Raw genomic sequence first — 17485 nt, 5'->3', positions numbered from 1 at the left:
CTTGTGGAGTTTCAATGATCATGAGAATGGTGAAGAATCAGCCCAGAACTACACAGGAGAATCTTGTCAATGATCTCAAGGCAGCTGGGACCATAGTCACCAAGATATCAATTGGTAACACACGACGCTGTGAAGGACTGAAATCCTGCAGCACCCGCAAGGTCCCCCTGCTCAAGAAATCACATGTACAGGCACGTCTGAAGTCTGCTAATGAATATCTGAATGATTTAGAGGAGAACTGGGTGAAAGTGTTGTGATGAGATGAGACCAAAATCCAGCTCTTTTGCATCAAATCAACTCGCCGTCTTTGGAGGAGGAGGAGAAATGCTGCCTATGACTCCAAGAACACCATCCCCACTCTCCACTGTCATACATAGGAGGTGGAAACGTTATGCTTTGGGGGTGTTTTTCTGCTAAGAGGACAGGACAAATTCACTGCATCAAAAGGGATGATGGACGGGGCCATGTACCATCAAATCTTAGGTGAAACCCTACTTCCCTCAGCCAGGGCATTGAAAATGGGTCATAGATGGGTATTGCAGCATGACAATGACCCAAAACACACGGCCAAGGCAACAAAGGAGTGGCTCAAGAAGAAGCACATTAAGGTCCTGGAGTGGCCTAGCCAGTCTCCAGACCTTAATCCCATAGAAAATATGTGGAGGGAGCTGAAGGTTCCAGTTACCAAACGTCAGCCTGGAAACCTTAATGACTTGGAGAGGATCTGCAAAGAGGAGTGGGAGAAAACCCCTCCTGAGATGTGTGCAAATCTGGAGGCCAACTACAAGAAACGTCTGACCTGATTGCCAACAAGGGTTTTGCCACCAAGTACCAAGTCATGTTTTGGGAAGGGGTCAAATACTTATTTCACTCATTAAAATGCAAATCAATTTATAACTTTTTTTAAATGCGTTTTTCTGGATATTTTTGTTGTTGTTCTGTCTCTCACTGTTAAAATAAACCGACCATTCAAATTACAGACTGATCATTTCTTTGTCAGTGGGGCAAACATACAACATCAGCAGGGGATAAAATACTTTTCCCCCCTCACTGTATATACATCTTTCTTACACAGGATCGTTAGCATAGGGGTTGCTAATCTGACTCTTTTTAATCCTATTTTTAGCATTAGTAAAAAGAGATAACTAGAATATACCTTCCAGTTTTAAACTTTTTTTTTTATATTTCTTCAGTTACTTCCTGGTTTCTGGCCTGGACCAAAATGATGTCATATATCCCAGGAGGCTTTAGGAGGGGAGGAGAGGTCTTCTTAGCCAAGCACACCCTCCTGTCACCATGCCTGAGCTAAGAGCAGATGAATTCCAGGAAGTAAATTATATAGGAATTTTTTCCCTTGCTCAAGATGGCTGCAGATAGAAATGCTAGGGGGGTCGTTTTTCAAAGAGATTTCTCAACAAAATAAAAGCATGGAGAGATGGGTGGATGGGGGAAGTTTGCTTGGAATATAAAAAGTGAATTAAATATAAATTTTTGGTTTGTGATGCTCATTAATGAGCCAAGTGCCAAATTATCAAACAGTAAACTGTAAGACTAGTTTGTGCAAAAAAAAAAAAAAAGTTCAGGGCAATCCGCCAGTTTATGCATCGCTCTCTACTGAATAGACCCGTAAAAGGGCCAAAGGCCAGACCTATGAGAGACATGAACATAGATTTCCTTGAAATGTTTATTAGAAACATAAAGACCGGTAAAAGGTAAGTATTCCATACTATACCTGCTGGTGCCGTCTGTGCGGTGGGGAAGAGAGAGCTAATGTTGAATGAAAATTTCTGCTTCAAAACATACAAAAGGATGCAGCCGAATAGGATGAACCATCCGTAGCTGGAGAGAGCCGAACCCACTGCAAGGAGACACAGAAACAAGAGACCAGCAGCCGTTATCAATACCTGGAATACAAAATGTTACACTGACAGTTACATAGTTAGTCAGGTTGAAAAAAGACTTAAGTCCATCCAGTTCAACCAAAAAAATTTTATATATATATATATATATATATATATATATATATATATATATATAAATAAATAATAATAATAATATACCAGCCCATATACCCAATTCTATACCCACAGTTGATCCAGAGGAAGGCAAAAAACCCCAGCAGAGCATGATCCAATTTGCTAAAGCAGGGGAAAAATTTCCTTCCTGATCCCCCGAGAGGCAATCAGATTTTCCCCGGATCAACTTTACTTATAAATGTCAGTACCCAGTTATATTATGTACACTTAGGAAATAATCCAGGCCTTTCTTAAAGCAATCCACTGAGCCGGCCAGAACCACCTCTGCAGGGATTCTATTCCACATTTTCACAGCTCTTACTGTGAAGAAACCTTTCCGTATTTGGAGATGAAATCTCTTCTCCTCTAGACGTAAAGAGTGCCCCCTTGTCCTCTTTGTTGACTTTAAAGTGAATAACTAGACACCAAGTTCCCTATATGGACCCCTTATATATTTGTACATGGTGATCATATCCCCCCTTAATATCCTCTTCTCAAGAGAGAATAAATTCAGTTCCTCTAATCTTTCCTCATAGCTGAGCTCCTCCATGCCTCTTATCAGTTTGGTTGCCCTTCTCTGCACTTTCTCCAGTTCCCCGATATCCTTTTTGAGAACTGGTGCCCAACAGTGGTGTGGATAATGTGGTGGGGTGGCTGCCGACCCCCCCCCCCCCCGACAGCAACGTGGTGGGGTGGCTGCCGACCCCCCCCCCGACAGCAACGTGGTGGGGTGGCTGCCGACCACCCCCCCCCCCCCGACAGCAATGTGGTGGGGTGGCTGCTGACCACCCCCCCCCCCCCGACAGCAATGTGGTGGGGTGGCTGCCGAGCACACACCCCACCCCCCCCCCCCCGACAGCAATGTGGTGGGGTTGTTACAGACCCCCCCCAACAGCAATGTGGTGGATGCATTAAGGTGAAAAAATGCAAAGGTTTAAAACCCCTTTAACTACTACTAGCTTGTAAGGCCTTAAGCAATCGCTCAACCTTTTTATCCCAGAGAAACATTCAAATCATTTTCGGGTCTCAGGGAAACATCCTGTGGCCATCCAATAGATGTAGAGTGTACAGTACTTTTTTTTTGCTTTACCAAATAAAATAAAACATTTTTTGTGATGAACATTACTATAATCTTTAAATATCACAAGCCTGGGCCAGAATGACTTGTTCTCTGGCTACCAGGTGCATTCTGGGTGCTTCCCATCATTAGAGATGGCAGAAAATCCTCTTTATTTCTAGTGAGACGGATTTTATTAAAAGTTATTCCAACTTGGTTTTCTGCTGATCCTCCTATGTAAAAAGCAAACATAATCGCTCCTATGTAAATATATAAAATTATCAACAATACATAAGACAAGATGATCTAACGATTCTAACCCATCAGAACACACTAATAACTAAGTAGATCTACATGGAGCTGGTCTAACACTATAAACTGGACTTGGAGCGCCCTCTAGTGGAAGATCAAGTTAACAGCATAGCTGGAAATGTACAGAACCTCAGATTAATACGCCTCTTTATACTGGCAAAGGGTTTTGTTATAAAAATAATCTGGTGAAAGCGAAATATTTTTCAATGTAAAATGAATTATTTTCTCCTCTGCCCAACATACGCAAACAGAGACAACTCATTTCCCACTCGTGAATGAATAGCCTCTCCACCCTCATGGTGTCTATATGAGACCACCGTGAAAGTGGCCATAGAGACCATTACCGGTGCTGTGTAAAGCCAGGACTGGACAAAATAGGAGCATGTACTAACATCAATGGGATTAAATACTTTCAATTTTGCATTAGAAGAATTAGGAATTCATTTATTTGGCAGACTGACTGCTACATGGAATTACCCCATCCTGGGTAGGAGGGCAAACAAGGCGACTACACATCTCAGAGAATGTTAAATCTAACTAGTCATTTACAAAGTTAGGTCTGTGACCACAATATGACCAGGACTAAATACGCTTACTCAACTGAACGATCTGACCATGGAAGAATGCACTTACCCAACCATGGCCAAACACCCCTCCCCCGCCTCAACTACGCAGCCGTGGCCCACCGCCCACCTCAACTACGCAGCTGTGGCCAACCTCAACTACGCAGCCGTGGCCCACCGCCCGCCTCAACTACGCAGCCGTGGCCCACCGCCCGCCTCAACTACGCAGCCGTGGCCCACCGCCCGCCTCAACTACGCAGCCGTGGCCCACCGCCCGCCTCAACTACGAAGCCGTGGCCAACCGTCCTCAGCCGCTTCAACTACGCAACCGTAGCCGACCGCCCTCACCCGCCTCAACTACGCAACCGTGGCCGACCGCCCTGAACTACGCAACCGTGGCCGACCGCCCTCACCCACGCCAACTACGCAACCGTGGCCGACCGCCCTCACCTGCCTCAACTACGCAACCGTGACCGACCACCCTCCCCCACGTCAACTACGCAACTGTGACCGACCGCCCTCCCCCGCCACAACTAAGCAACCATGGACAACCACCCTCACCCACCTCAACTACGCAACCGTGGCTGAAAGCACTTACCCAACTAAAACTACACGACCGTGGCCAATGGGTCAGGTGGTGCACATCTTCACTGGTCTCACGATTTGATTCGATAAGCTGGTCAACGATTCCATTCCATGATGCATCACGATAACCAACGAGCTCCCACTTCCGCTTGGGCCGCCTCGGCGGCCCTTCCTCCCTGCAATTTTTCTAGGACGCATCACAGGTCCCAGAAGATTGCCCAGCTATGCAGGACAGCGCAGTGAAACATGAGCACCCGGCTGTGAAGCTGCAAGCTTCCACAGCCGGATGCCCACAGTAGTATTGCCAGTGGCACAGACAGGCCGGCGGAAAGAAGGGAGGGTTTGGGTGGCCACGTCGCTGGATTGTGGGACAGGTGAGTGTGTTTATTAAAAATCAGAAGACAATTTTTTAATTTTTTTTTGTAGCTGCTGACTTTTGTTTTGAAGTTGTCATTTAAAAAAATTAATAAATAAATAAAATGCTCCTTTGAGAGGAAGATGGCTCCCATAGCTCTTACTCGTCTCCATGTCAGCCCAGGGGACAGACACGATCGCCTCCGCCGCTGCCGACGGCTACAGTAAGTGGCGGAGGGCACCGGATCGCAGCAGGAGGCCCTCTCTCGCCATTAGGGGTCAACCTGTTCGGATCAGCACGCCACACGATCTGCAGAGTGATCCGCTGCCTTTTATACAAACCGGCGTCATGTCACCGGTTCCCCTCTCCCCTCTGTGTAATGATCTGTACAGTGGAGGGGAGAGATCGGATGGCAGCAGCGCTGTGGGCTGGATCTGTAGTGCCCACAGCGCTGCTCTGCGACAATTGCAGTCACATCCATCCATCCATGCTCAGCCATCCCTCCATACTCTGCAATAATCGGCAATACCCTGCCAATACCCAGCCGTACTAAGCCAATATTACATTGGGGAGATGATGTGGATATTACAGTGGGGACTATAAGGTGGTGGAATTTTCACAGGTTCTTGCAAATTCAATTATTATTTGCCGATCCGAGGAACGATCCGATCCGTGAGTTTTTTTGATCCATTGCACTCCTACTCGCCATAGATAAAAGTGATATTGCGGTGAATTCGACGCAGAGACCACTTTTATCTTGTACCGGACCGCCGGCCGAACAAGGGGATACCGGGGTTATGGTAGCTAGCTGCTACCATAACGATATCCGTCCCCAAAGTAGGGGCGTACATCGGCGTGCGGCGGTCCGGAAGTGGTTAAAGTCTGCATAACGAGACACAAATGTTTGCATTATCAGTTCACAGGAAGGCAACAGGTTTGCTGACAGCAAATGTCCTAAAAAAAAAAAAAAAAAAAAAAAAAAAAAAAAAAGAAGTATCTACCTTCCATGTGCTCCATTTGCACACCATTCAGAACGCCAAGAATAACCCGATCCTTCCTGGTATGGGGAAGCACATGGCGCTCTCACTCCACTTCCAACAAAGCAGCGCGCGTGAGCGCCCGACACTCCTCTCTGCATGCAGCGGGGGACAGGTCTGCATAGCAATGGACAGCTTCATAGATCTTCACTGTCAGAGCCAAAGCCAGCAAATGCCAGCAGAGTCTTCCAAAGATTCTGAACGGGCAGATGGTGCTTCTATCCTACGGAGCTCTCTTTTCCCAAACTCATTTCTTTGTTTCTACTGTTGTGCAGATTAGGATATAAAAGGTGTGGAATTTGGCACATCTTAAAAGCGGTTGTATAATATGCCGCTTTGTTATTTTTACCTACAGGTAACCAACCCTATGATGAAGCTTATCTGTAGGTAAAATGAATATCTCCTAAACGTGCACCATTTAGGAGATTATTCACCATGCATGCAGCCGGCGCATGCACGCTGATGGTCTGGATTACCGTGCCATGCCAGACCTTCCTGCCGGAAACGAGGGCTTATGTGTGCGAGTGATGTCATAGCGGCTCCAGCCACTCACAGTGTAGAGCCTGCGATCCCGGAAGAAAGGACGGGAGAAGATGTCAGCCCTCTCAGCGGTGACCGGGCGCCGCTGACAGGGCTTTGTTCTAAGGTGAGTATTTCATAATGTGCTAGTATGCGATGCATACTAGCACATTAAAGAGGAAGTAAACCCTGATGAGTTTACTTCCTCTTTTTTTCCCTGCAAAGGTAAAGCATAATGGACTACTATGCATCGCATAGTAGCCCATTATGTGTCACTTACCTGACACAGGAGCCAGCGAAGTCGCCGCTGTCCCCTGTAGTCCGCCGCATCCATCTTGCTGGTGGCGTCTCGCAGCTCCGCCGCTGTCATTCGGCGAAGCCGCGATGACGTCACTCCCGCACATGCACACGGGAGTCGACAAATGCGGCAGCTCCATTCTTGGAACTGCCGCGCTCAGTGCGCCTGCGCGCCGCTGTCTACGGCGCATGCGCCGTAGACAGCGGAGCCCGTTTTCGGGCAAATATCTCCTAAACCATATAGGTTTAGGAGATATTGCTTGGACCTACAGGTAAGCCTTAATCTAGGCTTACCTGTAGGTCAAAGTGGTTTGTAAGGGTTTACAATCACTTTAACCAATTGTGTTGCAGGTTTTTTTTTTCTCTCCAGCGCTTTAAAAAGGCATTCTACACCTCCAGTACCCCTCCCCCTTGTGTTTTTCACCTGCATAAGATGTGCATTGATCATGCAATTTCATGGTGTCATTAGATGCCCTGTACACACATCCTGTAGTAGAGAAATTCTTCACAATCCAGCGGCAGCAATTTCTGTTTGTGTTCAAAACTGAGGCATTGCACTGCACAGGTTAATGCATGACCTTTTCTCTATTTAGTGTGAGAACCGACACTTCCTGTGAAAAAACTATATATCCCACAATAATCAGTTTGCTCAGCCTCGTGCTCTGCAGGTGAGAGCTACACAGTAATTAGAGCGGACACAGACACGAACAGGCAGATCGATTATCAGAGAGATCGTCATGCAGTCTTTGATCACATTATTACTTCTACATGTGTATCGCAACACAGAGAAAATGATGAGGCATGGATTGGACACTGTGTGACCCCGAACAAGTAATTGCCCGTCTCATTAGCAGGGACAAGCTTGACAAATACATGGACTTAGGGGGGGGGGGGGGGGGGAATCGATCAGCCATGACACTACAATCTGCAGCCACAACATGTGAGCCAATCATTACAAGGCAAGACAAACACAGGGAATAGAACTCCATTATACCGAGTTATAGCAAAGGAAATGTGTGAAAGTGTACAATGCCTTTAAATGACAGGATTATGCCCCAAATCCCCCCTCCACCCCCACCCCCATCGGCACTTACACACAGTATAAAAGGTAAGCGGCAATAGGTTGCGGTAGGAAGTAAACCATCTACTCTCCCCGTACACTCTATAATAAAATCACTATGCGGTGTATGAATCCGCATACCTGGTGACCAGTACTCTACCAGGTATGCGGATTCGTACCCCGCAAACTCTTCCATCCCAGATCTGAAAAGGAAGCGGGTACTTGTCAAATCCAGGTACCCGCACCTCCCTCCCCCCCAAGACAAGTGCTAAATGTGGCTGTGGATGGGTGGGGGGTGCAAACAAGAGCTTCCCCTTTTGGATGGGGGCTCCACTTTAAGTTCACTGAACGCCGCCACACATCAGAGCCCACCTGTAGGCGGGCCTCCCAATGCCATCTCTGTGTCGCCAATCACAGTGCCGTATGATTGTGAGCCCCTCCTACCAGCTGTGGGCACCAGAGCTCATTGATAGGAGGGATTCCTAATGAGGTCATCACTGCACAGCCAATCCCAGCGCTGCATGATGAGAGGACCCACCTACTGACCCATTCGTAGGAAGGGCTCCCGATGATGGCATCTCTGTGCAGCCAATCACAATGCCGCATGATCAGGGGCCCCTCTACAGGCCTTGGGTATCAAAACGCAGTGGTAGAATGGGCCCCCAATAAGGTCATCACCCTTTGGCCAATCACAGTGCTGCATGATTGAGAGCCTTAGGCATCACAACTCACCAGTAGGAGGGGCTGCCGACGAGGTCATCATTGTATAGCCAATAACAGTGCCACATGATCTGGAGCACCTCCTACCAGCATTGGTTATCATAGCCCACTAGTAGGGCTCCCAATGATGTCATCAAGGTACATCCAATCACAGTGTTGCATGGCTTGGAGCCCGGCTTACAGGCCTTGAGTATAATGCCCCATTCGTAGGAGGGCTGCTGATGATGTCATCACTGTACAGCCAATAACAGTGCCACATAAGGAGCCCTGACTGACAGCCTTGGTTATCGCAGCCCATCGGTAAGGGGAGCTCCTAATCGTGTCATTGCTGTTTAGCCAATCACAGTACTACATGACAGAACCTCAGGTATCTCAGCCCACCAGTAGGGGGGACTTCCAATGATGTCATCACTGAAGGGCCAATAATATTGCACCATGATCAGAAACTCCACCTAGCAGCCTTGGTTATCACAGCCCCCTGGTAGGAAGGGCTACCAATGACGTCATCACGGTGCAGCCAATCACAGCACTGCATGATCAGAAGCCCCTCCTATTGGCCTTCAGCATCAATGCCCTCCAGGAGGAAAAACTCTTGAAGATGTAATCACTGTGCAGCCAATCACAATGCCATGTGGGTGACAGCCCCTCTTACTGGCCTTTGGCATCACGGGCCACTGGTAGGAGAGGCTCCTGATGTCATCACTGTGCAGCCAATAAGAGTGCTGCACCTATCTCGACCCATAGGAGAGGCCCCTGATGATGTCACTGCTGTGTAGCCAAGAATAGTGTCACATGATCTGAAGCCCCTCCTACAAGCCTTGCTTATCACAGTCCACTGGTAGGAGGAGGAGCTCCATATGATGTCACTGAACAGCCAATCACTGTATCACATTATTAGAAGCCCCTCCAAAAGACCTTGATTATCACAGAACACTGGTAGGAAGGGCTCCCGATGATGTCACTGTATAGCCAATCACAGTTCCACATGATCAGAAGCCCCTCCTACCAGTCTTGGTTATCACAGTCAACAGGTAGGCAGGACGCCTGATGATGTCACTGTATAGCCAATCACTGTGCCACATGATCAAAAGCCCCTCCTACAAGCCTTGGTTATCAGTCAACTGGTAGGCATGACACCTGATGATGTCACTGTATAGCCAATCACTGAGCCACATGATCAGAAGCCCCTCCTATACGCCTTGATTCTCACAGTCCACTGGTAGGAGGCAATCCAGATGATGTCATCAGTGCACAGCCAATCACTGTGCCACATGATCGGAAAAGCCCCTCCTACAAGCCTTGGGCATCACGGGCCACTGGTAGGAGAGGCTCCTGATGTCATCACTGTGTGGCCAATAAGAGTGCTGCACCTATCTCGACCCATAGGAGAGGCCCCTGATGATGTCACTGCTGTGTAGCCAAGAATAGTGCCACATGATCAGAAGCCCCTCCTACCAGCCTTGGTTATCACAGCCCACTGGTAGGAGGGGCTCCATATGATGCCACTGCACAGCCAATCACTGTATCACATTATTAGAAGCCCCTCCAATAGGCCTTGATTATCACAGTCCACTGGTAGGAAGGGCACCTGATGTCACTGTATAGCCAATCACAGTTTCACATGATCAGAAGCCCCTCCTACCAGTCTTGGTTATCACAGTCAACTGGTAGGCAGGAGGCCTGATGATGTCACTGTATAGCCAATCACTGCTCCACATGATCAGAAACCCCTCCTACCAGTCTTGGTTATCACAGTTAACTGGTAGGCAGGCCACCTGATGATGTCACTGTACAGCCAATCAGTTCCACATGATCAGAAGCCCATCCTACAAGCCTTGGGTCTCACAGTCCACTGGTAGGAGGCAATCCAGATGATGTCATCAGTGCACAGCCAATCACTGTGCCACATGATCAGAAGCCCCTCCTACAAGCCTTGGGCATCGTGGTCAACTGGAAGGGGCTCTAGATGATGTCATCAATGCACAGTCAATCACAAAGCCACATTACCTTAAGCCCCTAACACCAGACCACTTAAAGGGCCAGCTGTCACATAGGACAGGTCAGATGGACCCCCCTCCTCCCCCCCAACACATACAGACACTGGGGGGGGGGGGGCGTCACCTGTATTCTGCAGGAAGCTGATGAAGTCCAGTTGCAGTTCTTGCTGGGCGGGCGGCACGTCCTGATCGCCCATCTCCATGCTGACACAGCCGCTTCCTCCTCACACCAGATCCGGTGTTCCAGATGTTTACTGCGCTCCAGCCAATAGCAGCGCGCAGATGACGTGTCCCTGGTGGGGTCACGTGGGGACGCACGGGACGTCTACCGATCAGAAGCCGGAAGTACGATGCGTTCCAAAACTCTCTCTGCAGGACAGCGACACTTGTGATTGGCTGATAGTGGGTAGGAGGGCGGCGCTGAGCCTGGACGATGATTAAGCTACTATAGAAGGAGGCAGCTGGGAGGGAGGCTGGGCTGCATGGGGCTCAATCTAGGAGACTGCACACAAGGATGGATATATTTATTTATATATAAAAATATATACATATTTATATTATTATCTCCCCCCCCAGCTATGTGACTGCAATGTAGACGTTTGCGAATTGAAATGCGGACAATTTTTTTTCGTTATTTGGATGCATACAAATCTCTGAATTACAACCGAATTTAAACAAATCCGAAATAAATGATTGAATTTGAATTGTTTTAAAATCAAATTTCCAAAGAGAATTTAATAGAATAGAAAATAAAGGAAAAGAATAGACTAGAAAATGAAAGAATAGAATATAATAGAGCAAAACAGAGCAGACTACAAAATAAAAGAATAAAGTAAAACAAGAAACTAGAATAGAAACAAAACAAAAAAAAAAACAAGTGGTTAAAGCCGAACTAAACCCTCCTATACTTTTCAGCCTAGGAAGCCGCCATCACAGCTTCTCTTTGACCTGCAACTGGCATGGTGCTGCCCGTGTGATCAGTTATAATAACGCCAGCTATTTGGTGCTTTGACAGTTTAGTTGAGAGCACAAGCAAATGTGACAGTTACATTCCCAGCATGTTGGGAATTTAAAGTGGTGTGCCGCTTAAAAATATAAATAAAAGTCAGCAGCTACAAATACTGCAGCTGCTGACTTTTAATAATCGGACACTTACCTGTCCCAGCGATGCGGGGGATCGAAGCCCCGCTCGTCTCCCCCTCCGCTTGGCGGCGCCGACATTGTAACTCTGGGCGCCTGGCTGTGGCTTCACAGACAGGCACCCACTGCATGAGCGGCGCCACGGTTGGCCACGTAATTATCTGGGACCTCAGACGCAGGGGCGTAACTATAGGGGGTGCAGCAGTTGCGACCGCAACTGGGCCCTGTGCTGCAGGGGGCCCATGCAGCCCCCTCTACATATGGACGGCAGCAGCATATGCAGCTAAGGGTACAAGTGCACCATGCACATGGGTGACTAGCAGAGCTCCATGCTCGACTATCACACTGGCTGCTCTTTAGTTGTGCATTCCCCACATGACCTGTGTCATCGGCCGGCTCCTCAGAGTACCCCTCTCCTGCTCCATGCATTGCCGCTCAGTCCGATGTCTGTTCTCCCCAGCCAGAGACAGTCCCCCAATGGGGCACCTAAATATAAAAAAAAAACTATAATAAAAAAAAAAAAAATACTGATGCCAGTGGTGGAACTACAGGGCTCACAAAGGTCATAGCTGTGACCACGCCCTGGAGTTCCACCGCCGGACTCGGAGGAAAGGGCCCTGACTGGGGTTCAGGGGGGCCCTTCATAATTTCTTGCATCGGGGCCCTGAAGGTTCTAGTTACGCCACTGCTCAGACGTGTCCAAGATGATCGACAAAAGGGAGGGGGGAGAGGTGATCTCCCTTCCTGCGCCAAGGGAAATGACGTCAAGAGCCCAGGTGCTGAAGGAGGCAGATTACGAGGGACCCCCTAGCAACAGGCATTTAGAGGCAAGTAAAAAAAATTCTCCACATTTTTTTTTTTTTTAATGCACATAAATAAAAATTTTTTTTTGTAGGGTGGAACTCCACTTAAACTGCGTTTTTTTTTCCCTAAACCATTGAATGAATGAATAAGATATTTGTATAGCGCACAACGTGAACTGAATCGCCTCAAGGCCCTTAACCACTTCAGCTCCAGAAGGTTTTACCCACTTCCTGACCGGGCCATTTTTTTTTTTGCGATACGGCGCTGCCCGGCTTTGTCTGACAATTGCGCGGTCGTGCAACATTGTAGCCAAATAAAATTGACATCCTTTTTTTTCCCCCCCCACAAACAGAGCTTTCTTTTGGTGGTATTTGATCACCTCTGCGGTTTTTATTTTTTGCGTTATAAACATAAAAAGAGCAACAACTTTGAATATAAAAAAAACTATATTTTTTTTACATTCTGCTATAAAATATTCCCAATAAAAATATGTAAAATTTCTTCATCAGTTTAGGCCAATATGTATTCTGCTACATATTTTTGGTAAAAAAAAATAACATAAAAAAAAAAATCCCAATAAACATATATTGATTTGTTTGCGCAAAAGTTATAGCGTCTACAAACTATGGGGAAGGATTTATTGCTTTTTTTTTTTTTTTTTTACTAGTAACGGCGCTGATCAGCGATTTTTAGCGCGATTGCGACGCTAAGTGACACTTTTTGGGGACCAGGGACACCAATACAGTGCTATAAACATGCACTGATCGCTGTATAAATGGCACTGGCAGGGAAGAGGTTACCACCAGGGTGATCAAGGGGTTAAGTGTGTCAGTGGGAGGTGCTTACAAGCTGTGGGGGGAGGGGACGGATACACTGGAGGAAAAGAGAGATCCATGTTTCAGCTTTTTGCTCCCTGACAGATCAGCAGTTTGCCTTGTTTACATAGGTCAGTAATGGTGAACCTTGCCCCCCCCCCCCAGATGTTTTGGAACTACATTTCCCATGATACTCCACTACACTGCAGTGTAGTGTAGTTGAACATCATGGGAAATGTAGTTCCAAAACATCTGGGGTGCCAAGGTTCACCATCACTGACATAGGCAGACCGCTGCTCGTTCACTCCACTGAACGATTGGCGGCGGCTGATAGGCTCCCACGGTGCGTGCACGCCCCCTACACCACGTGCACAAAATCACACACAGGTAGTTGATTTTGCGCAGCCGGGCCACCCTGCCACAGTATATATACGGTGGGTGGTCCGGAAGCAGTTAAAGTGGAAAGAAACCCAATCGCTTTAACATTTTCATGTGCTGGGAATGTAACCGTCACATAGGTTGTGCTCTCAACCAAACTGCCAAACCATCCAATGGCTGGTGTCATAACTGATCACATTTGCAGAGCCATGGCACTTGCAGATCAAACAGAGGCTAAGATGGCAGCTTTCTTGGCTGAAAAGGATAGGAGGGTTTAGTACCCCTTTAACTGCTTCCCGACCAGCCACCATCATTGATCTGCGGCAAGGTGGCTTGTTCCTGCAAATTGCCGTAGTTGTACTTCGTCGCGGGAACTCGCTTTTGTGGGCGCGCACTCCCATCGGCCAGCAGTGGTTCCAATCTGCGGGTCCCGGCGGACTTGATGTCTGCCGGCCACCCGCGATAGTTCCCCACAGTGACAGAAGGACGATCTGCCTGTGTAAACAAGGCAGATCTTCGTTCTGACAGGGGAGATCACACAGATCCCGTCTTTCTGCTATGCAGGAAGATGGATCGCTGTGTGTTTCCCCAGTCACACAGTACTCTATACCAGGGATATGCAATTAGTGGACCTCCAGCTGTTGCAAAACTACAAGTCCCATCATGCCTTTGCCTCTGAGTGTCATGCTTGTGGCTGGCAGAGTCTTCCTATGCCTTTTGGGAATTGTAGTTCTGCAACACCTGGAGATCTGCTAATTGCATATCCCTGCTCTATACCAGTGTTTCTCAACTCCAGTCCTCAAGGCGCCCCAACACATCATGTTTTCAGGATTTCCCTCAGATGAAACAGCTGTGGTAATTACTAAAGCAGTGAAACTGATCAAATCACCTGTGCAAAATAAAGGAAAGCCTGAAAACATGACCTGTTGGGGCACCTTGAGGACTGGAGTTGAGAAACACTGCCCTATACAGTTAGAAAACCCAAACAGGGAACACATTTAGCCCTTTGATAGCCCCTGATGTTAACCCCTTCCCTGCCAATGTCATTAGTACAATGTCAGTGCATATTTTTTGCACCGATTACTGTAATAATGTCACTGGTTCCCAAAAAAGTGTAAAAAATGTCAGTTAGGTGTCCAATCTTTCGGCCGCAATGTCGCAGTCCCGCTTAACCACTTCATTACCCGCCCATAGTCATATGACGTCCGCAGGAGGGATCTCCCATCCTGGGCGGGCGTCATATAACGGCCTCGGCTTCCCACCTGTCTAGGGGGCGTGCACAACCCCCGCCGCGTTGCATGGGACCCAGTGCGCGTGCCTGGCGGCCTGCGATGTCCACACAGATCCACGTCCTGTCAGGTGGGAGGAGACCGATGGTGTGTTCTCAGTACAGAGGAATATCGATCGGTCTCCTCCCCTTGCGAGTCCCCTCCCCTCCCCGCTACAGTTAGAATCACTCCATAGGAAACATAATTAACCCCTCGATAACCCCCTAGTGTTAACCCCTTCCCTGCCAGTCACATTTACACAATAATCAATGCAATTTTATAGCACTGATCACTGTATAAATGTGAATGGTCCCAAAAATGTGTCAAAAGTGTCCGATATGTCTGCCGCAACGTCACAGTCATGAAAAAATAAATTTGCAGATCGCCGCCATTAAAAATAAATAAAAATGCCATAAATGTATCCTGTATTTTGTAGATGCTATAACTTTTGGGCAAACCAATCAATATACACCTATTTCGATTTTTATTACCAAAAATATGTAGAAGAATATGTATCTGCCTAAACTGAGGAAAACATTTTTTTTTTTTTAATTGGGATATTTATTATAGTAAAAAATAGTGTTTTTTCTAAATTGTGGCTCTTCTTTTGTTTATAGCACAAAAAACAAAAACCGCAGAGGTGATCAAATACCACCAAAAGAAATCTCTATTTGTGGGGAAAAATATAAAAATTTCATTTGGGTACAGTGTTGTATGACCGCGCAATTGTCAAAGTGCGACAGTGCTGAAAACTAAAAATTGGTCTGGGCAGGCAGGGGGTTAAAATGCCCTGTATTGAAGTGGTAAAAAAAAAAAAAAAAAAAAAAACACACCCTGATCGCTGCCATTACTAAGGCGTGCATGGTATTGTGCCACACACAGATGTGAAGGGGCCTTTAGGCTGCTTTCACACTGAGGAGGTTTTTAAAAGCGCTTTTGCGTTACAAAAAAAAAAAAAAAAAGCCTGAAAAGCAAGAAAAACACTATCCTTTAACCCCTTGCCTACTGGGCACTTTCAGCCCTTCCTGCCCAGGCCAATTTTCAGCGCGTCCATACTTTGAATGACAATTGCGCGGTCATGCTACATTGTACCCAAAATAAATTTCTATCATTTTTTTGAGACAGATGGAGCTTTTTTTTTTGGTATCTTAACACCACTGGGCTTAATTTTTTATTTTTTTGCTAAACAAACAAACCACCCCCCAAAGAAAAAAAAGTTTTAGTTTCGGTTAGGAAATCTTGTAAATAACTAACTTTTTTCCTTCATTGATGGGCACTGATGAGGAGGTACTGTTTGGGCTGTACTGATGATCAGTGCCCTGGATTACCAACGTAGATGTCCCGTGCGGATTAGCCGGTTCCTGGCTGTCAGCATGAGGAGAGGACTGCCGGTGTTCTGTCAAAAAAGTGCCCGCCATCGAATAGTGTCCACCCCGTACTACACAGGCACAGCATGGAGGAGAAGGAGACTCCGAAGAACGGCGCCTGTTGAAGCCCCACCATCCAAGTGGACATACGGTTACACATAGTAACAGGGCCGCTCGCCACGCTTCGGGCACGGCCTCGCTTCGCTCAGCTATGTTTTATTCTAACTCTATGTTCACTTGGACGGTGGGGCTTGAACCTGGACTCACTGTACAGGCGCCGTTCATCTTCGGAGATGTTCGGCTTCTCCTTGTCCTCCATACAGGGCGGACACTATCCGATGGGGGGACACTATTTGATACATCACCTGTAACCAGCGAATAGTTTACACGTATCTACTGTGATTGGACACAGCTGGTCACATGGTAAAGAGCCGCTGTAATTGGCTCTTTTCCCCAATCTGTGATCATCAGTGTCCAAAGGACACAGAAATCCCAAGTCACTGCCCATGTGCGCCACAATCACAGGACAACGTCATGTGATGCCCTCCTGGTAATGTGCGACCGCACTGCAGCCATCATTCAGGTTATAGCACAGTCGTGAAGAGGTTAAATTCTATGTATGTGTCCACACTGGGGAGGTGCGCTACCTTTGTGGTGTAAACAATTCTGCTTGCCACATTATTGGCGCATGTTTAGTCAGGAAAAAATAAATAAAAAAAATTACCAAAAAAAGCTCCTTATTGAAATAAATCGGGAACCACCTCAAAAACGCCCCCATTAAGGGATTTTGAGTCACGTCTTTAAAAAATAAATAAAAAATAAAAATAAAAAGTGCACCGCAAATGCTGCAAAAGTGGAGGAAAAAACGCTCCATTAATGCATAGGCGTTTTACAGGCAGTTTTAATGCGAACCAGTGTGAAAGTAGCCTTACAGTTTGAGATGTATAGGATTTGACCACATTATACACTTTGAATGCTTCAATCCTATCAAGGCAGTCGAGCATGAATTTTTTTTTGTCCATAAATGTAAACAGAAAACGACACACCTAAAAAAACGACTATAAAGCATAAGGCTCGTTTCTCACGGGCTTCAGCTTGTAGAAGGGCAGTGTGAAAAGTGAGCTTTGACCAACAGTAACTGCAGAGCTTCCAGCAAGCGTGGCTGAAGCTTTTAGGGCGTGTTTACACTTGCAATT

General features: G+C 47.0%; 1 protein-coding gene across 1 annotated transcript in view; it reads right to left on the bottom strand.

Annotated features, from left to right (window-relative positions):
- Positions 1-10823, bottom strand: part of LOC143959289 (selenoprotein S-like) — a 30555-nt gene extending 19732 nt beyond the window's left edge. Inside the window, exons 1-2 of the mRNA XM_077467967.1 lie at positions 10642-10823; positions 1733-1858 (exon numbers count right to left, since the gene is read on the bottom strand). Coding sequence (XP_077324093.1) covers positions 1733-1858; positions 10642-10720 — 205 coding nt within the window. The 5' untranslated portion in view covers positions 10721-10823. The remainder of the gene's footprint in view (positions 1-1732; positions 1859-10641) is intronic.
- Between the last annotated feature and the right edge of the window lie 6662 nt (positions 10824-17485).

This window comes from Lithobates pipiens, unplaced genomic scaffold, assembly GCF_037356315.1.
Source record: "Lithobates pipiens isolate NorthernLeopardFrog02 unplaced genomic scaffold, aLitPip1_a1.2 Scaffold_7, whole genome shotgun sequence".
Taxonomy (NCBI): Eukaryota; Metazoa; Chordata; class Amphibia; order Anura; family Ranidae; genus Lithobates; species Lithobates pipiens.
Note: the sequence above shows the minus strand (reverse complement) of the source record. Positions and strands in the feature narration are given on the sequence as shown.